The sequence below is a fragment of the Marmota monax genome, unplaced genomic scaffold (genome assembly GCF_021218885.2).
Source record: "Marmota monax isolate L192 unplaced genomic scaffold, Marmota_monax_Labrador192_F-V1.1 WCK01_AAM20220418_F8-fsc00111, whole genome shotgun sequence".
NCBI classification, from domain to species: Eukaryota; Metazoa; Chordata; class Mammalia; order Rodentia; family Sciuridae; genus Marmota; species Marmota monax.
The window spans coordinates 6,353,194-6,371,846 of NW_026695067.1; the positions used below are offsets into that span (position 1 = coordinate 6,353,194).

Below are 18,653 nucleotides of genomic sequence, written 5' to 3' on the forward strand. Positions count from 1 at the left end.
AAGACGGCTCAAATCATCCACGACTCTAACTACCTAACTTGCCAGTTCAGTCAATTGAGAGTGTGCTGGTGCGGGCACCCGAAGGGGTGGGAAATCCTAGGGTGGGGCCGGACTAACGCTGCCTAGGGACCTATAAACCTGGGCACCGCCCGGGCAGGCCTGAACAGCTAGGGCGGCCTGCGCCAAGCGCCAAGAGAAAAACCCCTGTCCAGTCGCCCAAGTCCACAGCAACAGGTGGCCCAGGCGCCTGGGGGTCTGGGTGGGAGGTATCCGGGGACCCGAGGGCGGGTCCTGCAGTCTCACCACTTCTCTATTGGCCACTGTCGCATGTCAACTCGACTTTTGTATCACGTATCCTTCCGCTACTGAATGTAGTCCTCCCCAAATGGAGAACCTGCCCGTTTAGCCTTCGTCGCATTTCCTTCTGAAGGTGCCTGCGGCCGGCAAGGACGCAGGGGGGCGGGACACAGGCAGCCGGGAGCCGGGATTGGGTGAGGGGTGGGGCTGCGGAGGGATTGCGGCGACGCAGCCTGCATAACCTTGAGGCGAAGGCAGTGGATTCCCGCACAGAAGCTGCGCGTCCAGAGACTTCTGAACCCTTTCTGCTTTACAGCGCACCCGGAGCCGAAGCACGCCGGAGGTGAGCGGGCCGAGAGGCTGGGCCGGCGGTCCCCACTTAGAGTCCATCCGCCCGGCAAGCGCGGAATATGGGCCCTCCAGCTCACTCAGGTCACTCTGACTAGGAACGGCGCAGCATTCCTGGGATCTTGGATCCGGTCGGGGTTGGGAGAGAAAGGCTACTCATGCACGAGGCCTGCTTCTCAAAGACCTCGCTCCCAAAGTCAGACGGGTCCTCCAATCTCCCCCCACCCCCTTATGCAGGTTCCATCTTTTCTTTCTCAGTCTGGCTCCATCCTCGCCTATTATTCTTAATTGGTTCCATCCTTGACTCTCTTTCCCTTCCGCTTGGCTAAGTTCGTCTCTCTTAATCCTAGTTCTTTCGTTTCCCTCATCTTCAGCCTCCGTGTCCCCCGCATTCTGTTGCTTTCCTTGTAACGTCCCCTTGAAACCATTCCTTGGGTTCTTCTCTGTCCGTTCTCCATTCAGGCTTGTCCGCGCTTCCCGCGCCGGTCCCCTCCTCATGGCTGCCCCTCCCCCCTCCATTCTAGTCACGTCCGCTCCTCGGCATCCCTCTTACTCTTTCACGCGGCTTGGGTCCCCGCCCCTCCTCCTCCGTTTTGGTCACGTCCCCGCCCCCTCCATTCTAGTCACGTCCTCTTGCTTCCCCATGGCCTTCCATTGCAATTCTGTCCCGCTTCTCCATCATTGCTGGAGTCCCAGGTCCCAGTACTGGGCGGGCAGTGGGCCAGCGCCCTACATGCAGTGGTCTGCGGGTGGGCAGAGGCCGGTGAGGATGCCGTGGTAACCCGAGGGGATGCAGCAACTGCGCGGGGCGTCGCTAGCGGGTTATGTAATCTGGGTCTGCTCGGCTACAGGAGGGAAGGAACCGGGGCTGTTCTTGTGGCGCGTCCCTTTTTTTGTGCAGCTGGGGGGATTTCTCCGGCGACCTGTGAGGCCCTGGATCTCAGCTTCGGCCCTGCACTCCATCCTGTGGCTGCGGGGCTGCACGTAGCGGCTCTCTCTGGACCCGCCCAAGTTTCTCAGAGGCAGCATCCACTTCCTTAAGCTATGGTTCACAGTTTTTACCAAATGCGCCCGGATGGTAGAAAGCAAAGGCCTCAGCGTAGGGAGAGGGAATGTTACAGGGAAGGTAGGCAATCTGTATTCACTCCAAAGAGGTATGGGTCAAGGGTTGTTGCAGGAAGCGGGTTGAAGACTAGGATTGCTAGAAGGGTCATAACCCATAAAGATCTAATTAGGGAAACAATTTATCACTGATCAGTGCTATAAAAAAGATACGAATTTCCAGCCGGGTGTGCACGCCTGTAATTCCAGCTGCTTGGGAGGCAGGAGGATCACATTCATAGCCAGCCTCAGCAACGGTGAGGCTGTAAGCAACTCAGTGAGACCCTGTCTCTAAATAAAAATACAAAACAGGGATGGGGATGTGGCTCAGTGGTCGAGTTCCCTGATTTCAATGGCTGCGCCCCCCCCCCCCCAAAAAAAAAAAAAAAGAAAAAGAAAGGAAAGATACGAGTTTCCTAGGAGAGAGAGAAGGTCGTAACCACTCCAAAGTTGGCACACAAGGTTTGAAGAAACAGGAAAGCACCTTCAAGACTGAAAGCTATTTTAAAACTCAGAGGCAGGTCCTTTGGCTGCTTAAACCTAGGGCATCCATCTTGTTCTTTATTCTAAAGTGAGCCTGATATCAAAGACCCAGGCCCGGTGGACCGAGGCATTCTGGAGTTGAAAATGGGCAATTGCAATCAGGTGTAACTACTAAGATGATTGATGGAAGAATTCATCCCCTGGGCCTGTTTGCTGTGGGAAAACTGGGAGTAACATTTTCCTCATGAATGGTGAAAGAGCTGGTTTTTGGGCACATCCCTCCAAGTATGTGGAATTAAGTGTCTAATCTCTAATGAGGTGTCCAGAAGAAATGACGTTCATGTATTATTTTGTTCACTGCACAATTAGTTAATTCACAGTTGACTTGAGGGTCTGAACTTGCCATCATTTTCTCCTTGCTATCCCCACACACATGCTTTTTTTTTTTTTTTTTTTTTTTTTTATGTTGTACTGAGGATGGAACCCACTGCCTCACATGTGGTAGGGAAGTTCTCTACCACTGAGCTACAACCCCAGCCTCATATAGTTAATCTTTGGGAGTTAGACTGTCTAAATACTAAATAGCTCCTGGAAACAATTCTCCTGAGAGATCTTGGTACAATGTTTACAAAGTACAGTTACTTTGCGCCTCTCTTGGAACAGAAGTTCTTTGGTCTCCTGAGAAAGGATACCTCTAAATAAAGGCAGGGGTGGGGGGGGGGGTCAGCCTATGGTGTGGACTTTAAGGGTAGAAACAAACTTGTGCCATACCAAAACTAAACTCTTTCATTCGGGTCCCTGATTGCTCCAAGGGGGTTTTAGGACTTGCTCAGCTAGCTGTTAGGGTGATGTTAGGATGGGAGGCAGGGGGAAGTCGCCCCCTTTTGGCAGTACTGAGGGTGTGGCCACTTCTTTGGGTACAGAGGAGGTCCTAGGTCAAGACCCCTGGGGCAGCATTGTTAGCAAATAATTTGCCCTCTGCTGGCCAGAGGGTGCTCTTGGTAATGCAGTAGGGGCTGTTCTGAGGGGAAGGGTAATGTAACTCATCACCAGATCTGTGGGGGATGCTGTGTGGGCAAGATGACTCAACCTTTCAAATTGTCTGCTTTTGAGAGAATTCTCTTCCTCGGGTAAGTGGGGAAACTGCATTTCAGTTTTTGCAGGCTTAAAAAATGCCCCCCTCCCCTTTCATGAGTCAAATAATGAAACAGCATACATTTCCCCAGTTAAAAAATGTCTCATTAAATGCAGAATGGTTGGTCCAGGTGTCACCAGGCTCTCTGTACTGCCCTAAGAGATTAGGTGAAGGGAGCTGTGCCCAAGTAATGCAGTCTGAGTCTTCTATGTTGGGCAAGGCAGCCTCCCGAGGGACATGAATAACAAATAATTTCTATGAACGCATTTCTGAGTTATTGTACTTAGCTGAAATATATGGGTATTCATCTCCTGTGTAGTACAGCTGCTTTAATTAGAAGCCTTACATTAGAAATAGTTTTAGTGTTGAATTTATAGTTTTACAAACAGAATTAAGGACTGCATCCCCAGTGACTTCGCACATTTGATAGTTGACTCCAAACAGCAGTTACAGAAGCTGCTTGTCTTTCTTCAATTATTGTGACATTAAGGTGGGGTCACAGGAAAACCCATTTTATTTCTTAAAGCTGTGTATTTCTTAACATTGAGGCAACAAAAGAAATGCGGAAATGGCTTTTGAGCAGGAAAGTAGGAAAAAAACAACTTGCAGCATTTGTAAGTTGTAAACTCACATTACTTAGGTTTTAGTTTGCTTCAGCTTTTATGTAGCAAAGTCAGGATGGCCAAGACTAAAACAGATCAGGTTAGAGGAAAATGACTCATTTGACAATTACCTCAATTTCTGAATCACTCCAAATGCTTAGTCAAATCCTAGTTAACTGGTGTGCCACAAGAATGAGTCGCCCTGTGAGCAGAGTTTTATTGTAACCTTGCTGAGGGTTTCTGTGAGATGTTTATGAGTTTTACTTGATTAAAAACTTAGAGAACATTGAGTTGTCATTTTTAATCAATTGTGGAACAGATAAAAATAGAGCTGATAGAATGTATTAAGACCATTCTTTTTTTTTTATTTTTAGTTGGATACAATACCGTTATTTTATTTATTTATGTGGTGCTGAGGATCTAACCCAGGGCCTCACATGTGCTAGGTGATCGCTCTTCCCCTGAGCCACATCCCCAGCCCAAGACCATTCTTAATACCACATTAGTTTCTGGAACACACATTTTACACTATAGCCAGACTTAAACTGAATAATTGAGTAGTCTAATTATTTGGGTCTCTTTTTTTTTTAGTATTTATTTATTTATTTATATTTGGTGCTGAGGCTTGAACCTAGTGCTTCATATTTGCCAGGCAAGCCCTCTAGCACTGAGCCACAACCTCAGCCTTACTTGGGTCTCTTAAAGAAGCTGTTGGGGAGAAGGTGAGCTTGGGCTTGTGGTGGTGTGCAGCCTCTGGCTAACTCTTCCTGCCTCCTGGTGTGGCTACTCAGAGATAGGGGCCCTGGTAGGGCTGCAAAGCAGTGCCATGAGACCACGCCCCTGCAGTGGTTTGTGCCTCTCTGCACGTAGGAGGGAGAGCTGGGCTGCAGTACCTCTGGTGGCCTCTGAGAATCCCCCACATTTTGTCCATAGGCAAAACTCCTGGGAAGCTCTGGTGCCAGCAAGCAGTGTTTGGAATACAGGCTGGGGCTCTGGTGGGGAGATGCCACCACCAGCTCTATATACTAGGGCACTGAGGTTGCTGATTATAGCATTTCAGAGTATGGACCAGCTTAGGGGAACTCTGCTGGCAAAAAAATTCTCTGAAGGGAATCCCATCCCTTCCAAACATCTTTAATTGACCTACAGTTCATATTTCTTAAACTTTAAACAATGTTTAAACTCTGGAAATTAGTGCAAGAAAATTTGCCTCAGCAGTGTCAGTCATGACACATAAAATGCAGAGTCTGTCATATCCATTTTGGAGAGGAGCCCAGGAGTTTTGATTAAGAAGTAGGGAAGAAGAGACTCAAATCCTGCTATCCTACCCTTTGGTAGTTAACATTAGAGAGCAGACTAACAAATATCACTTATCAGCTGGGCAAACATTTTTGAAGTCTGACAATACCAAGTATTAGCAAACATGTGGGAAGGCAGGAACTCACAGTACTGGTTGGTTGAAAGTTGATACAAGGACTGGGGTTGTGGCTCAGTGGTGGAGCGCTCGCCTAGCTCATGCAAGGCTCTGGGTTCGATCCTTAGCACCACATAAAAGTAAATAAACAAAAATAAAGGTATTGTGTCCACTACAACAGCAACCAAAAAAAAAAGAAAGAAAGAAAGTTGATACAGACAGTGTAGGTTTGGTAAAATAGAAATAAACATTCTCCATAACCAAGAATTCCACATTTCTGGGATATATAGAAGCTCACACATACTATGAGTTGTTATAGGAGACATACTATGTTGTTATAATATTAATAGGGGAAATTGGTTTAATGCCCAGGGCAGGTAAGGGAATACATAAATGATCTCTTTGTGCAATGGACTGGTATGGTAGTTCACATGAACTAGCTGGATCCTTATAGCAACTGACTGGATGGATCTTAAATGTGCCGAGTGAGAAAGAAGTTATTCAGCGATATGCACAGTACTCACTTAGGATATTAAAAATGGCCAGTATATAGATAAACTGCATGAACTTAAATGAACTAGGAATATACAGAATTCATATTAGTGATTTGGGTGCCAAAATTGACAATAAGGAGTAGGGATGTTAAATGGGAAGGCTTAGAGGAAACTGGAGGGGGAAGAAAAATGAACTGTATAAAATTTTTATTTTTAGAAAGTCTGAGGAAATTAGAACTCATTGTTAATGGTCAGTTCTGGGTGGTAGAAAAACATGTTAGGGATTTTGTTGTTGTTGTTGTTTTGTTTTTTTCCCTCCCTAATTAAAAAAATCCAAAATAATACAAGTAAACCTGTAAAAGCTGCTTTAGGGGAGACACTGGTGCTAACTAGGTCAGTGCTCTTGGACAGCTGTCACTGCTTTTTCTCAAGTCCTGTCCCCTACCCCAACTGTGGTGTAAGGAATCTCCTTTAAAAGCTGAACCTCACTTTATTCAGGCCATAACCCTGGCTTTAGAGGTCTCTAAATCAGGGTCCCAGGTTCCTGGCAACTTCCAGAGTTTGGGAGTCATGCCTAGAAGCACTATCCGATTGCTTAAGCTTATTAAGAATGCACCATGTGCCAACACAACAAAAGCTTCTCCCAAAATTTCCACCTTCAGGTTGAAATCAATTCTCTGCTCTGGCCATCTAGGATAGAACCAGGGAATCCTTGGCATTTGAAGGGCATCAAGTGTTCTGACTCTGGACTTCCTGTCCGAAAACTGAGTGGTAGTGGTCTTTCATTTAACATCAGTGTTTGTTTGTTTTTTTTTGCCCTATTCCACACTGTAGTTTGAAATAGTTCCTTAGGCTCCTGCTGATAGGTTTATGTCACTTGTTCTAACCCTGAAGAATAAAAGAACATTGTCATCTGCCTCCCCCCATCCCCAGCAGGAGAATTTTTCTTGACCCTACATACAAATGGGTTCATTTTTTGTTAAGCTGGTTAACACCCAGATGTTGCCTTCTGTTACAGGCCCTGCTTGAGGTAGAGAGTAGACTTCAGACTGAGATCTCTTCACTAAAGGAGATTTTATTGTCTGTACACAAACGCATTGCTGTGTTTTAGGATGAACAGACCTTACCAGAGTCCCGTGGCTAGCTCATCACCCAGTTTGTGTTTCCATAGTCTACATAGGGTCAGTCTTGGAGATTCTTCTTCCCTTTTCCATCTTGAGAAAGCAGGCTGACCTGAATGCCAGCATATTATGGTACAAACCTTTCTGATGGATGCTGGAGTTCTGAAGAGTTGAGAATTTCCATGCTGGCATGGAAAACATGAAGAGCTTATGGATGTCAGAGCAAGGAACTCTTGGACCTCCCAGCAATATTTGAGGAAGAAAGTGGGCTTGAAGTGCCATCATTATTGGGTTGGTCTGTATGATGAGGTTGGTATTGAAGCATAATTGGTACAGAGAGCCCTGCTGATTGAAAATTGGCTTAAACAGATGAAGACTCATAGGTCAAGTTAGTTTATTAGGGCAGAATGATTTGGATCTTTGTGAAATGTAGAGTTGATGGAGTGAAGCATGAATCTTTTCCAGCATGACCTGACAGTGGTACTGCCTGCAAGAAGCAGAGCATTTGCTATTTTTTTATATGGTTCTACCTTCTGGTTTTTGAGGAATGGTCAAAGAATTGTGTCTGGCACAAAGGAAACTAATATAGGAGACAACTAAGATGAGATGGGAAAGGGTAGAATTGGGCACCTGGAGTTAAGCTGTGCTGTGCCTGCTACCACCTGTTAGCCCAGGCTAAGCCCTCGAATGGTGTCTCATTTCTCACAGAGGAGAAATGGCTCTGAGGAAGATCCTACTGCAGGGGCTCAGGCTCAAGAGTAAGCCTTTGCCAGTACCTGGGCACGGTGTTTGCTGCTATCAGGGAACACACCAGGCTTCCATTCTCAACTGGAGGTTGGCTTTGCACGTCTGTGCCTCCTGAGGAGGAGGATGCAGTAGTGAGTCAGACTGGCATGGGAGGGGCCGCATGTCCTGGCAGACACTGTCCAGGCAGCCGGCAGGCAGAAGGGGAACATTTCCCGGAGGTACACCCTAAGAAACCAGGGCTGCTTTCTGGGGCCAGGGGAGATCCTAGAGGATGTTTTACCAACAACTCTAGGTGAGAAGTGGGAGGGATAGGCAGCTTGTGTTGGGGAGCAGAGGCTTTTTTGGAGAGTCAGGAGGGCTCCAAGCAAGCTCTTTTTGACTACTGGTGTGTAAATCTACTAAAATTCCAAACACATTTTCATTTCTGTACTTAATAGCAAAAAAAGTAGAGCTTATAGACTTCAGATTTAAATTTGAGATGATGAAATAGGGTCTGTTTGACACCAATATATAGTTGCTAATGGCATTATCCTGGTCCTGGAGACAGCCCTGCTATACCAGAACATCCTTGTCACAAAGGTACTGTGCTTGAGAGTAGACTAAACAGGAAAAGAAATTTGCTGGATTTGGGCATGGAACTAACAGACTTTTGGCATGGAATTGTCCTTTGGACTGTATTACTTTTTTTTTTTTGGCCTCAAGGTTCTCAGTGGATCAGGGTTGACCTTCCTAAGTCATTGAAAGTGGCCTACAATGCTTCTGTGGTTTAGGGCCCAAGGCCTCTGCCACATTTAAGCAGAATATTTCTGAAGGAGAGAGCAACAGTTAATACCTGGAACTTCATATTTCTTTTAATTCCAACAATTTTATAGGTGCTTGTAAATATATTACTTATAGAAAAAGTATACGTATAATTCTTCATAAAAATATTTAATGTTAGAAATTTTATTAATAAGGAAAAGAAAAAAAATTTGCTGTAGTTCTGCCACCCAGACAACATACTGTTAAAAAAAAAAAAAAAATTGGTATGTCCTTTAGACCTTTCATGAATGTTTAACTTGGTATCCCTTTCCCACAGTGGGGGACTAAGTTCTTCCATAGAGTAGTGGGGGTGTTAGTAAATCACAGGATAAAGAGACTTCAGGGTGAGGCGGTTTTGGGGTGTTGGGAGTGTAGCATCCCAACGGATTCTATTAACAATTTCTTAGAATGCTTCTGTGGTTTTCTCTGTATCATAGCTGAACCTTTAGGAGTAGCTTCTGCTCAGACACCTGATTATTAAGGTAACTTTCCCTTTACCCCTAAGAGCTTTAGTTACACTCGGCTTTTACCTTAATCCTTATACAGTTCTCCAGGGCAAACCTTATTCAGCTCTGAGCGATGTATGCAAGTGGGGCCAAGGAGCGGCCAAGGTGCTGAGCCAAATAAAGAGGGATATATCACCGAAAACCCAAGCCCAGGGAACCAAAGGTATGACTTGATAATGAAGTGGCCCCAAGCTAGTCTTTGAAGGAAGACCGAAGGTCTAGAGGAGAGCCAGTTGATGGGTTTTCAGGAGAATGGAATGAGTGACTCTGTCCCACTCATCCGGATCTTGTGTTCTTCACAGTACAGTCTTTGGACTGAATGACATTCTGTGGAGGCTACAGCAAGGCCTTTGTGTTCTGGTTGGCCTGATGTGCCAACTCATGATGTTCCCTTAACAGCCAGATTTACCTAAGCCCAGCTGGGAGTCCTGAAGGCTTATGAGCCATGCCTCAACCATGAGTGTAGATCAAGGGGCCCTGTTAGTAATTTAGGAGTTCCTCAGACTTGGGGAAGCGGGAGAGGAGGTATAACTTTCAGAAAGGCCTTAAATTAGACAGAAGGTCATCACACTGAACTGCCTCCAAGTACTAGCTGCCAGGAGATACAAAACCAATTAGTCCTGGAGAAGAGGACTGACTTTCTTTTTGGTACCTAGTATATATATTAGAGGGGTAGGAAAAACTAATTGAAATCAACAGTATATTTTTCACCAGGAATAGTTAGCTAGTATCTTAGTTCCCCTTTAAGAGTTTTCAGTTCTGAGCTGGGCATGGTTACTCAACACCTGTAATCCCAGCCACTTGGGAGACTGAGGCAGAAAGATTCCAAGTATGAGATCAATCAACCTCAGAAATTTAGTGAAGCTGCCTCAAAATAAAAAAGGAGTGTAGCACAGTGGCACATGCCTGTAAACCCAGCAGCTTGGGAGGCTAAGACAAAGCCAGACTTGGCTTTGGTGAGGTGCTTAGCAACTCGGTGAGACCCTGTCTCTAAATAAAATACAAAATAGGGCTGGGGATGTGGCTCAGTGTTGAGTGCCCCTGAGTTCAATCCCCGGGACAAGAGGAAAAAAAAAGGAGTGAAGAGGTACCTCAGTGGTAGAGTGTCACTGGGTTCAAACCCCAGTACCACTGCGGGGGGGGGGGGGTGTGTGTGTGAAATTTTAAAACATTCAGTTTTATAGTTGAAGGCTTGTAGCCATCAGTTTTCCATGACTGGTCACCACTGGTCGCAAAGCTCATTGGTCCCTTACCAAGCCTTCTTGGAGATGGCAGAGGTGGTTTAGATGCATGCTGTCCCAGAGTAAGGGTCCTTGATTTGAGGCCCTGAGATTTGGGGAAAGGTGGAGCCAGGGCTAAGGACAGGCTTATTCCTAACCTTTGGCCAGAGCCTTTTTTAGAGTAGCCCTTGTTCTGAGGACTTTGAGAAGGATGTCCGGCTTCTGGTTCACATCCTTCCCTGATAGTTCTTCAAATGCTGCCCAAAATCCTCTCCTTGGTCTCTGTACTCTAATCAGCTAACCAAACACTGGAAGCTTCTCCTGAATTCTTCAGACTCTAATCAGCTAACTCACCGGCTCAGTGAGTTTAGTTGTAGGTCAGTAATAAAGTAAAGCAAAGGTCAGGACAATTGTAGGGATTGTGACCTGGGCTGGTTAATTGCCTGGAACAGATGTCCTGTTGTTGAGAGGCAGCACACTTGTCAGACTTAGAAAGGGAAGCAGGTGGAACATTAAAAATTAGTTGGGGAAACATCATTTCCTTATTGGGGCTGTCTTATTAATATAGTTGTAAAAATTTGACATTACCTTGTGTGTGTTACTAGGGATTGAACCCAGGGCCTCACATATGCCAGGCAAGTGCTCTGCCACTTAGCTACGCCCCCCAACCCATTTGTAGTGACTTTCTCTATTTTTTGGTATCAGGAAGTTAACCACTTTATCAAAGGCACTTAACCACTGAGCTACATCCTCAGCCCGTTTTTTATTTTTCAGACAGGGTCTTGCTAAGTTACTGAGGCTGGCTTCAAACTTGCAATCCTTCTTCCTCAGCCTCCCGAGCCACTGGGATTGCAGGCATGCATTATTTGCCCAGTTTGTATTGACTTTAAAACTGAATCAGTACCATTGTGATTATCCTTGGTTTTATTTATTTGTTTATTTATTTATTTTTAATATTAGTTGTAGATGAACACTTTATTTTGTTTATTTTTATGTGGTGCTGAGGAGCGAACCCAGTGCCTCACATACGCTAGGCAAGCACTCCACCACTGTGCTACAGCCCCAGCCCTATCCTTGATTTTAATTGCATTGCTTTGCATATATATGAAACTTCTCAGACCAAAACTAGGGGTGTGTGTGTGTGTTTCTTTAGAATCCTGGGTTGAAATATTTTGCATTCAGGGTTCTCTTTCTAGTTACTTTTCTTCCTGTTGATGGGGACTACATTTTGTTACCTACTATTACCTTTTAGGAGCTGAAGAATAAACTTAGATGGCACTCTGAATAGTGAAAGCAGCTAGGATTCTGGAGCTAAGATTTACTGGGCAGTGGTTGTTTCCACAACCAGGGAAATTGCTTGGGTTTGGGTGAGGACTATAAAGGGGCTATGTGGGTGCTTCACACCAAAGCAGATATTTGTAGCTTTGAGACTGCTTGCCATACAAAGATCTATACTTATTAAGGAGCTAAAATATGAGGTACAAACAAGTTGTGTGTATCGCTGGAAGATTGGTTACAACTTCCTTTTGTGAAAGTTCCTTCAGTGCATGTAAAATGGCGTTACTTATAGGGTTGGTGGGAAAGCCATCAAAAGTAGATTCCAGCCCAGTGTAAAAGAGACCTGCTTACTCTGAGTCCCTGGGAAGGACATGGATTTGGTACGAGTTTTTAATTTGTTCATTAAGGTTCTTCCCATTTGCTCACAGTTGTGGGAATCCTTTGCCCAGTTTGAAAAATGCCCACATAAACAGAGCATGTCTGGCCTCCCTGTGGCTTGTGCACAAAGCATGCTTATTGAGTTAATGTGTAAGCAGGAGATAGCCTCCTGTGCCAAGTGGCATATTAACCACTTCTCAATCTAATTGCTCTCTCTCCAATTACCTCGGACCCAGGACCTCAGAAGAAGCCTCAGCAGCCATGTCGAAGCCCCATAGTGAAGCCGGGACTGCTTTCATTCAGACCCAGCAGCTGCACGCAGCCATGGCTGACACATTCCTGGAACACATGTGCCGCCTGGACATTGACTCTCCACCCATCACTGCCAGGAACACTGGCATCATTTGTACCATTGGTATGTGGGTGTATCCCTCCCTCAAACACGGACTTCATGTGACAGTGGCTAGTTCTCTCCTGAAAAGACTAAACAAAATGTTGTAGCACATAGGTGCTCAGTGAGATGCTACATAGATTTCTTTTTAAAAATTTTTTAGTTGTCGATAGGCCTTTATTTTTATTTTTTTATATGTAGTACTAAAGAATTGAACCAGTGCCTCTCAAATGCTCAGGATGCGCTCAAACACTGAGCTACAACCCTAGCCTGCTACAAAGATTCTTGTGGGAACTGGCGTCAAAAAGAAGTTGCAATAAAGTATCCTGTATTTTCTGCTATAGGCAAAATTTAGAGGATGTCCTTTCTTTTTTTTCTTTTTTTACTCAATGCCTTTATTTTTATGTGGTGCTGAGGATCATACCCAGTGCCTCATACATGCTAGGCAAGTTCTCTACCACTCAGCTATAATTCCAGCCCAAGGGTGTTTTTTTCTCAGCAGATCTTTATAAGAACATCTCAGAGACCTAGAAAATATCATTTTGACATGCTCTGTGCCACCAAGATACTATGGTTAGAAGTCTGGATGAGCTTCAGGGAGGGCAAAGAGGGCTGGCCAAATCTTCCTTAGGCTTTCCTTTTTAGTTAGGGGCCTGCAGAATTTGAAGGAAATGGGAGGAGTATACTCCAAAATCAAGAAAGTAGCTAGCATAGTAGTAGTCTTTTATGCACTTTTGAAAGACTTTCGTGCTGTCTGGGGGAGGAAACATTTAGAGAAAAAAAAATTAAGATGTCAAGACATTTTAAGAACTTAAGCAAATTTATTGTTTTCCTACTTGTACATCCTTTTTCCTATTATGGCTCTAATTTATTTATTTTTTGATAGGCCCAGCTTCCCGATCAGTGGAAATGTTGAAGGAGATGATTAAGTCTGGCATGAACGTCGCTCGTCTAAACTTCTCTCACGGAACTCACGAGGTGAGGCTCAGGTGGATAGTGAGGTTCTGCGGACAGCTTGTAGGAAGCAGAGAGGGAACGTCACATTTGTTTAGCCACAGTAGACCAGACATGTATGAGTCTTGAGTTTTACTGTGAATGAGACATTGTCTTTACTGGCCCATCCCTATTCTCCTCCTTCTCCTTCCCACCTCTACTGGCCAAGTCTTCGTAAGCAGACAAGACCTGCTTTGTCACTGGCTGTAATTCTCCCATGTACCTAGGCTACAGTAGCACTCACAAAGGAAGGCATGGAGGGCACTCCTGGAAACTCCTCTCCTGTGGTGAGCTGTGGTGTCTTGGCTACAGCACTCAACACTCCTGCCTCAGGGTTTCTGCAGTGGCTCTATTGCTGCATTGAACCAAAAGGTGATCTAACAGGTTAATTCTGGCCTATCAGGATAATCAAGTCCAGAAGTATATGTCCACTGTTAATAAGTTAGGAACCAACTCTCAAGCACTAACACTATCTGGCATGCGATAGTCTACACTCTCAGCATTGTTTTCCCAGCTACCCCTTGCCAAGGGTCCTGGTGTATTAAAATAACCAGTCAGCACTCCTCAGGAGCCTGGTGGGAATGTATTTGAGCTGGGGCTTTACTTAAACTAGGACCAGGTGGCAGCTGTTGGGAAGGCTCTGTTCCCAAGTTTGGATGAAACTCATTCTGAGCAGTGGGGAGTAGGAATGGTGCAGTGAGATGGGCTGCTCCCTGAGAGATTGTGCCTTTTTAAAACTTTCAGACTTGACATGGATTTCCCATAGACCATGGGATCTCATCCTGTCCTTGATGGACCAGTGATTGAAAAAAGGAAGCTTTACCCTGTCTTCACTTCTATACTTCTATTTAGAGTAGAAAATGCTACCCTATAAGGTCAAGTGGTAAGGGGGTTGCCCTCTGGCCTTTGGAAGTTGGTATTAAGTTTGGACTAAAAATAAGTCCTCAGGAACAGCAATCCAAGAAGTGAATTCCTCCTTTCTGGGAACATGAGACTCTTCTTCATAGACTCCCAAACCATGTTCCATAAACAGCCTATGGCCTGGCGGAGGCTGACCCTCAAATGTCATGGGAGCTAGACCTGGTCCAGCAGACACCTAGGCAGGTTAAGCATAACTTTGTTGACATTCTGTAATTGTTCAGAGGGGACTTTTCAGCAAATCATCAGGAATTAACTATAAATGGTACCTTAGCTTAAAGATAATGCAAAAGGTAACAGTGGCTGGGCATGGTGGCACACACCTAAAATCCCAGTGACTCTGGAGGCTGGGGCAACAGGATAGTGATTTCAGTTACCCTCAGCAAATTAGCAAGGTCCTAAGAAACTTGGTGAGACTCAAAAATTTAAGGTAGAAAGACCCGGGGATATGGCTCAATGGTGAAGTGCCCCTGGATTCTATCCTCAGTACCCAAAAAATGCAACAGTGAAGATCTGCTCACCATTGATCTCCCCTGCTGGAGTATGTCACTGTCTCCCCATGCAGAAGAGGGAACAGAAATAGATTTTGAGAGTTGACCTTTGATGAGGCTTTATGACTCCTTCCATCCAGTAAAATAACACCGCCCAGATCTGAAATGGCAAGGGCTAGTGGTATCTGCTTCATCTGCAGGACAGGGGCTGGCTTAGGAGAGGTGTTTGGAAATTATCCGTACTTGAACTCTGATTCCAAGATTAGAATTAGTTTTAAGTCCCTCTTATAAGTTTAATTTTAGGCCTTACATGAGATGAAGTTTTCCCTGAGATGTGTGTTTTGGAAACAGATCTGAAACTGTCCCAGTATTGTGTAGTGACATGTAAACAGTTTTAATTTGGCTGCATTTTAGGACTCTTACTTCATGCCCACCTTCAACTAGAAACTGGGATGTACTTTTCTGCTCCTTGACAAGTTTAAGTACTCTTCAGAGAACTTTGAAATTGCTTTCTCTCTTGCTTTCTGACAGGGACATCATGTGTCTACTTCTGGTCTTCTGGCAGCTTTGGCAGTGTCTCTAGCCCCCGCTTTTGGCAGTTCACATGGGCAAGATGTGTACTTGCTGAACATGCGCTTCCATAATGCCATGTTGGCTGGAAAATAATGACTTTTAAACAACCTAAATTTAGAGGCTTCTGAGCCTTCTACAAGGACAGCACTGATGGCTGGCTCTTAACCATTTGATAACGTGCCAGCCAAACCACAGCCACCCACAGTGGGTGACACAACACATCTCCCAGAAACATACCAAAGATAACCCACATGGGTGATTTAAATAATACCTAATAATCTAATCATTATTATAATATACTGTTTTACCTCCCCCAGACATATTTGTCTTTTAAATAAATGCATATTTATTTAGAAGACTCAGTTACAAAAATGTAGTATACCACTGAAAAAAGTTTTTTAAAACCTTCAAGTTGTATAAAATAGAAAGTATACAGAAACATTGTCTGACATAATTCTTTAATGAAAGTTGAACAAAATCTAAAGTATAATTAAGAAAACTTCTAAATGCACTTATTCTAGGAAGCAGAAATCTCAAGGTAGATGAACTATTCCATCTCAAAACACTTGAAAAATAACCTAAAAGGGCAACAAGAAGGAATTGATCTTATATAAAGGCATAGCTTAATACAAAAGAAATTTTTCAGATTAAAAGTTGATGCTGGGTGGGGAAATAGGTAAATAGAAACTTCTGGAAGGTCTGATCAAAAATATGAAGATGCTGGGCTGGGAATGTGGCTCAGTGGCAGAGTGCTTACCTGGCATATGTGAGACCCTATGTCAATCCCCAGCACAAAAAGAGGAAGTAGTTCATATACATTAGAAGAGATTTTTAAGGTCAAGAAAGACTTAATTTCTATAAATACAGGTGAAATTGACTATTTTCCAAGAAAATATATTTATTCAAAAGGTAGAGAATATGAATAAGCCCAATCACTTTAAAAAGTTGGAAAAGTGAGTATGACATCTAGCTTCCTTAAAAATGTTAAGAGACAAATGATGAAGAGCAAACCTAATGCTTTGTACATGCTAGGCAAGTGCTCTACCAGTAAGTTCCATCCTCAGCTCAAAGCAAAATGACTTTAATAGCTAAATTTTGTATCCTTCAAGGGACAGTTTAATCCTCCATTACACTGTTCCAGAGATTATAGTAGCACAGAAATCTCCCCCATGTTCTTTTAAAACCAATACACTGACAGGGACAGACAGGGAAAGTATCAAAACCAGACTAACCAGGTTAGTACTAACGGTTAGTACTCTATACCAATCAATCTTACTTAGAAAGATGGGCAGAAAGCATTACTAAAATTTAGCAATTCAAATCCCATAGTGTGTTAAAGGAATTTTATGACCCATGATCAAGAACGTTTTATTTTAGGAGCATAGAGTTCTACATTGGGATTAAGTAAGAGTGGTCACTATAAGATTATGATGATCATAAGTAACATTTATTAAATAATGACCATATGCTTGACTCCATTCTGAGTACTTCATGTGTTCTTTAACTCATATCAAATCAACTCTGAGGAAAAGGCATTTGACACCAGGGTGCATGGCACCTGGCATCTCAGCAGCCTCGGAGTCTGAGGCAGGAGATTGCAAATTCAAGGATAGCCTCAGCAATTTAGTGAGGCCCTAAGCAAGTTAATGAGATCCTGTCTAAAAATAATAAGAAAAAGGGATGGGGATGAGGCTCAGTAACTTTGAGAACTTCTACAAAACAAACCAGTGGGTCATTTAAAGTGTGAGTTCCAATCTGAGAAGTTCAGACACAGCCTTTAGGCAGCACAGTCCTTAGAGATTAGGTTATGGCTCCAGCTCTGCACCAACCACCTGCAAATAGTAAGCAAGCCTGCTTGCAGTTGCTGCCCTCATGGACAAAGGTGTTTAAAGGACAAGGCCCATAAAGTGCTCAATTAAGTACCCCTGTTATCAGTAATGTGTCACAAGGATTATAATATCTAAGAGCTCTTTTGACGTCTTATCTTGACCAAGTCTTTTTTTTAATTTAACAGTAGTGGCAAAGGGAAAGAGCTTTAAGGGAAGATTCAAACCAGGATTTATTGCAAGTGAAGGGGAATTTCTTCAGAAAAAAGCATCTGACCACCTTTTCCTATTCCTCTCTAATTAGAACTCTAGAATGTGATTATGTAACCAGGTCCATATGACCTTAGTAATGAATTATTTAGCTTGGACCACTTTGAGCTTAAGTCAACAACTTTCAGTTTGAATTGTAGTTGGGATCGATAGAGAAAAAGCACAGAACCTGATCCTAACAGCTAGGGAAACCTTGTCCAAACACAAATCATGGGTCTTTTGCTCCAGTTTTCTGCTTTATTTGCTTAGGGTTCTCAGTGAGTCCTAGGGACAAGAGAACAGTTGAAGAGACACAGATGAGATCTGTTCAAACCCTTGGCTTTAGTGGGTTTTTGTTTTGGGGTACCAGGGATTGAACTCAGTTTCACTTGACCACTAAGCCACATCTCCAACCCTATTTTCTATTTTATTAGAGTCAGAGTCTCATTGAGTTGCTTAGCACCATGCTGAATTGCTAAGGCTGGCTTTGAACTCTTAATCCTCCTTCCTCCACCTCCCAAGCCGCTGGGGTTACAGGCATGTGCCAGTGTACCTGGCCTCTTTAGTGGTTTTTGGTTGTAGTATTCTGAACATTCCCAAAACTGGTTTAAGGCTGAGGACATTAAAGGGAGTGTATAGAGGATGCCCAGTATGTGGACAGTGAGAATAGAGGATGGTGGTAGAGGTCTGAAACTTCCACAGGCTTTTCTAAGTGATCAGCTTCAGCTCTGGGGCAAGGAATGAGTTGGATCCAGGTGTGAGAGGACACTTATCTTCCCCCTTTCTCTCAGTACCATGCAGAGACCATCAAGAATGTCCGTGTAGCCACAGAAAGCTTTGCTTCTGACCCCATTCTCTATCGGCCAGTTGCTGTGGCTCTGGACACTAAAGGACCTGAGATCCGAACTGGGCTCATCAAGGGCGTAAGTAACTTGGGGAGAAAGAAGGTAGCCCCCAAAATGCCTCTTTGATAGTCTGTGTCTTGCCTGGATGCCTTGTTTTGGTGTACAAATGAAGGTTTTATTTTCATCATTGTTTTAAAAAAATTTTTTTGATCTAGTTTGCTTGAAAATGGTACTACAGAGGAGCTGGTTTTTACTCTAAAAGCCACTCCCAAGTGTCTCTCACTTTGAGGAGCAATTTTTTCATATCTTTCTTCCCCCCATCATTGAGTAGTATGACATCATTCTTTCTCTGGATTATTCCCTTGAAATCTATGAAGTTAGGGAATAAGAGCATTTATTCAAGAAGATAAAAGTTTTCTTATTACTTTCATCTGGGATTTGA

General features: G+C 43.9%; 1 protein-coding gene across 3 annotated transcripts in view; it reads left to right on the forward strand.

Annotated features, from left to right (window-relative positions):
- Positions 1–482: 482 nt before the first annotated feature.
- Positions 483–18,653, forward strand: part of Pkm (pyruvate kinase M1/2) — a 28,781-nt gene continuing 10,610 nt past the window's right edge. Inside the window, exons 1-5 of one of the 3 annotated variants that reach the window (XM_046428023.2) lie at positions 518–640; positions 9,090–9,212; positions 12,162–12,340; positions 13,203–13,294; positions 18,158–18,289. In XM_046428023.2, coding sequence (XP_046283979.1) covers positions 9,127–9,212; positions 12,162–12,340; positions 13,203–13,294; positions 18,158–18,289 — 489 coding nt within the window. In that variant the 5' untranslated portion in view covers positions 518–640; positions 9,090–9,126. Of the gene's footprint in view, positions 641–9,089; positions 9,213–12,161; positions 12,341–13,202; positions 13,295–18,157; positions 18,290–18,653 lie in introns of all 3 variants that reach the window. The other 2 variants (XM_058573830.1, XM_046428022.2) reach the window with 2 other exon arrangements.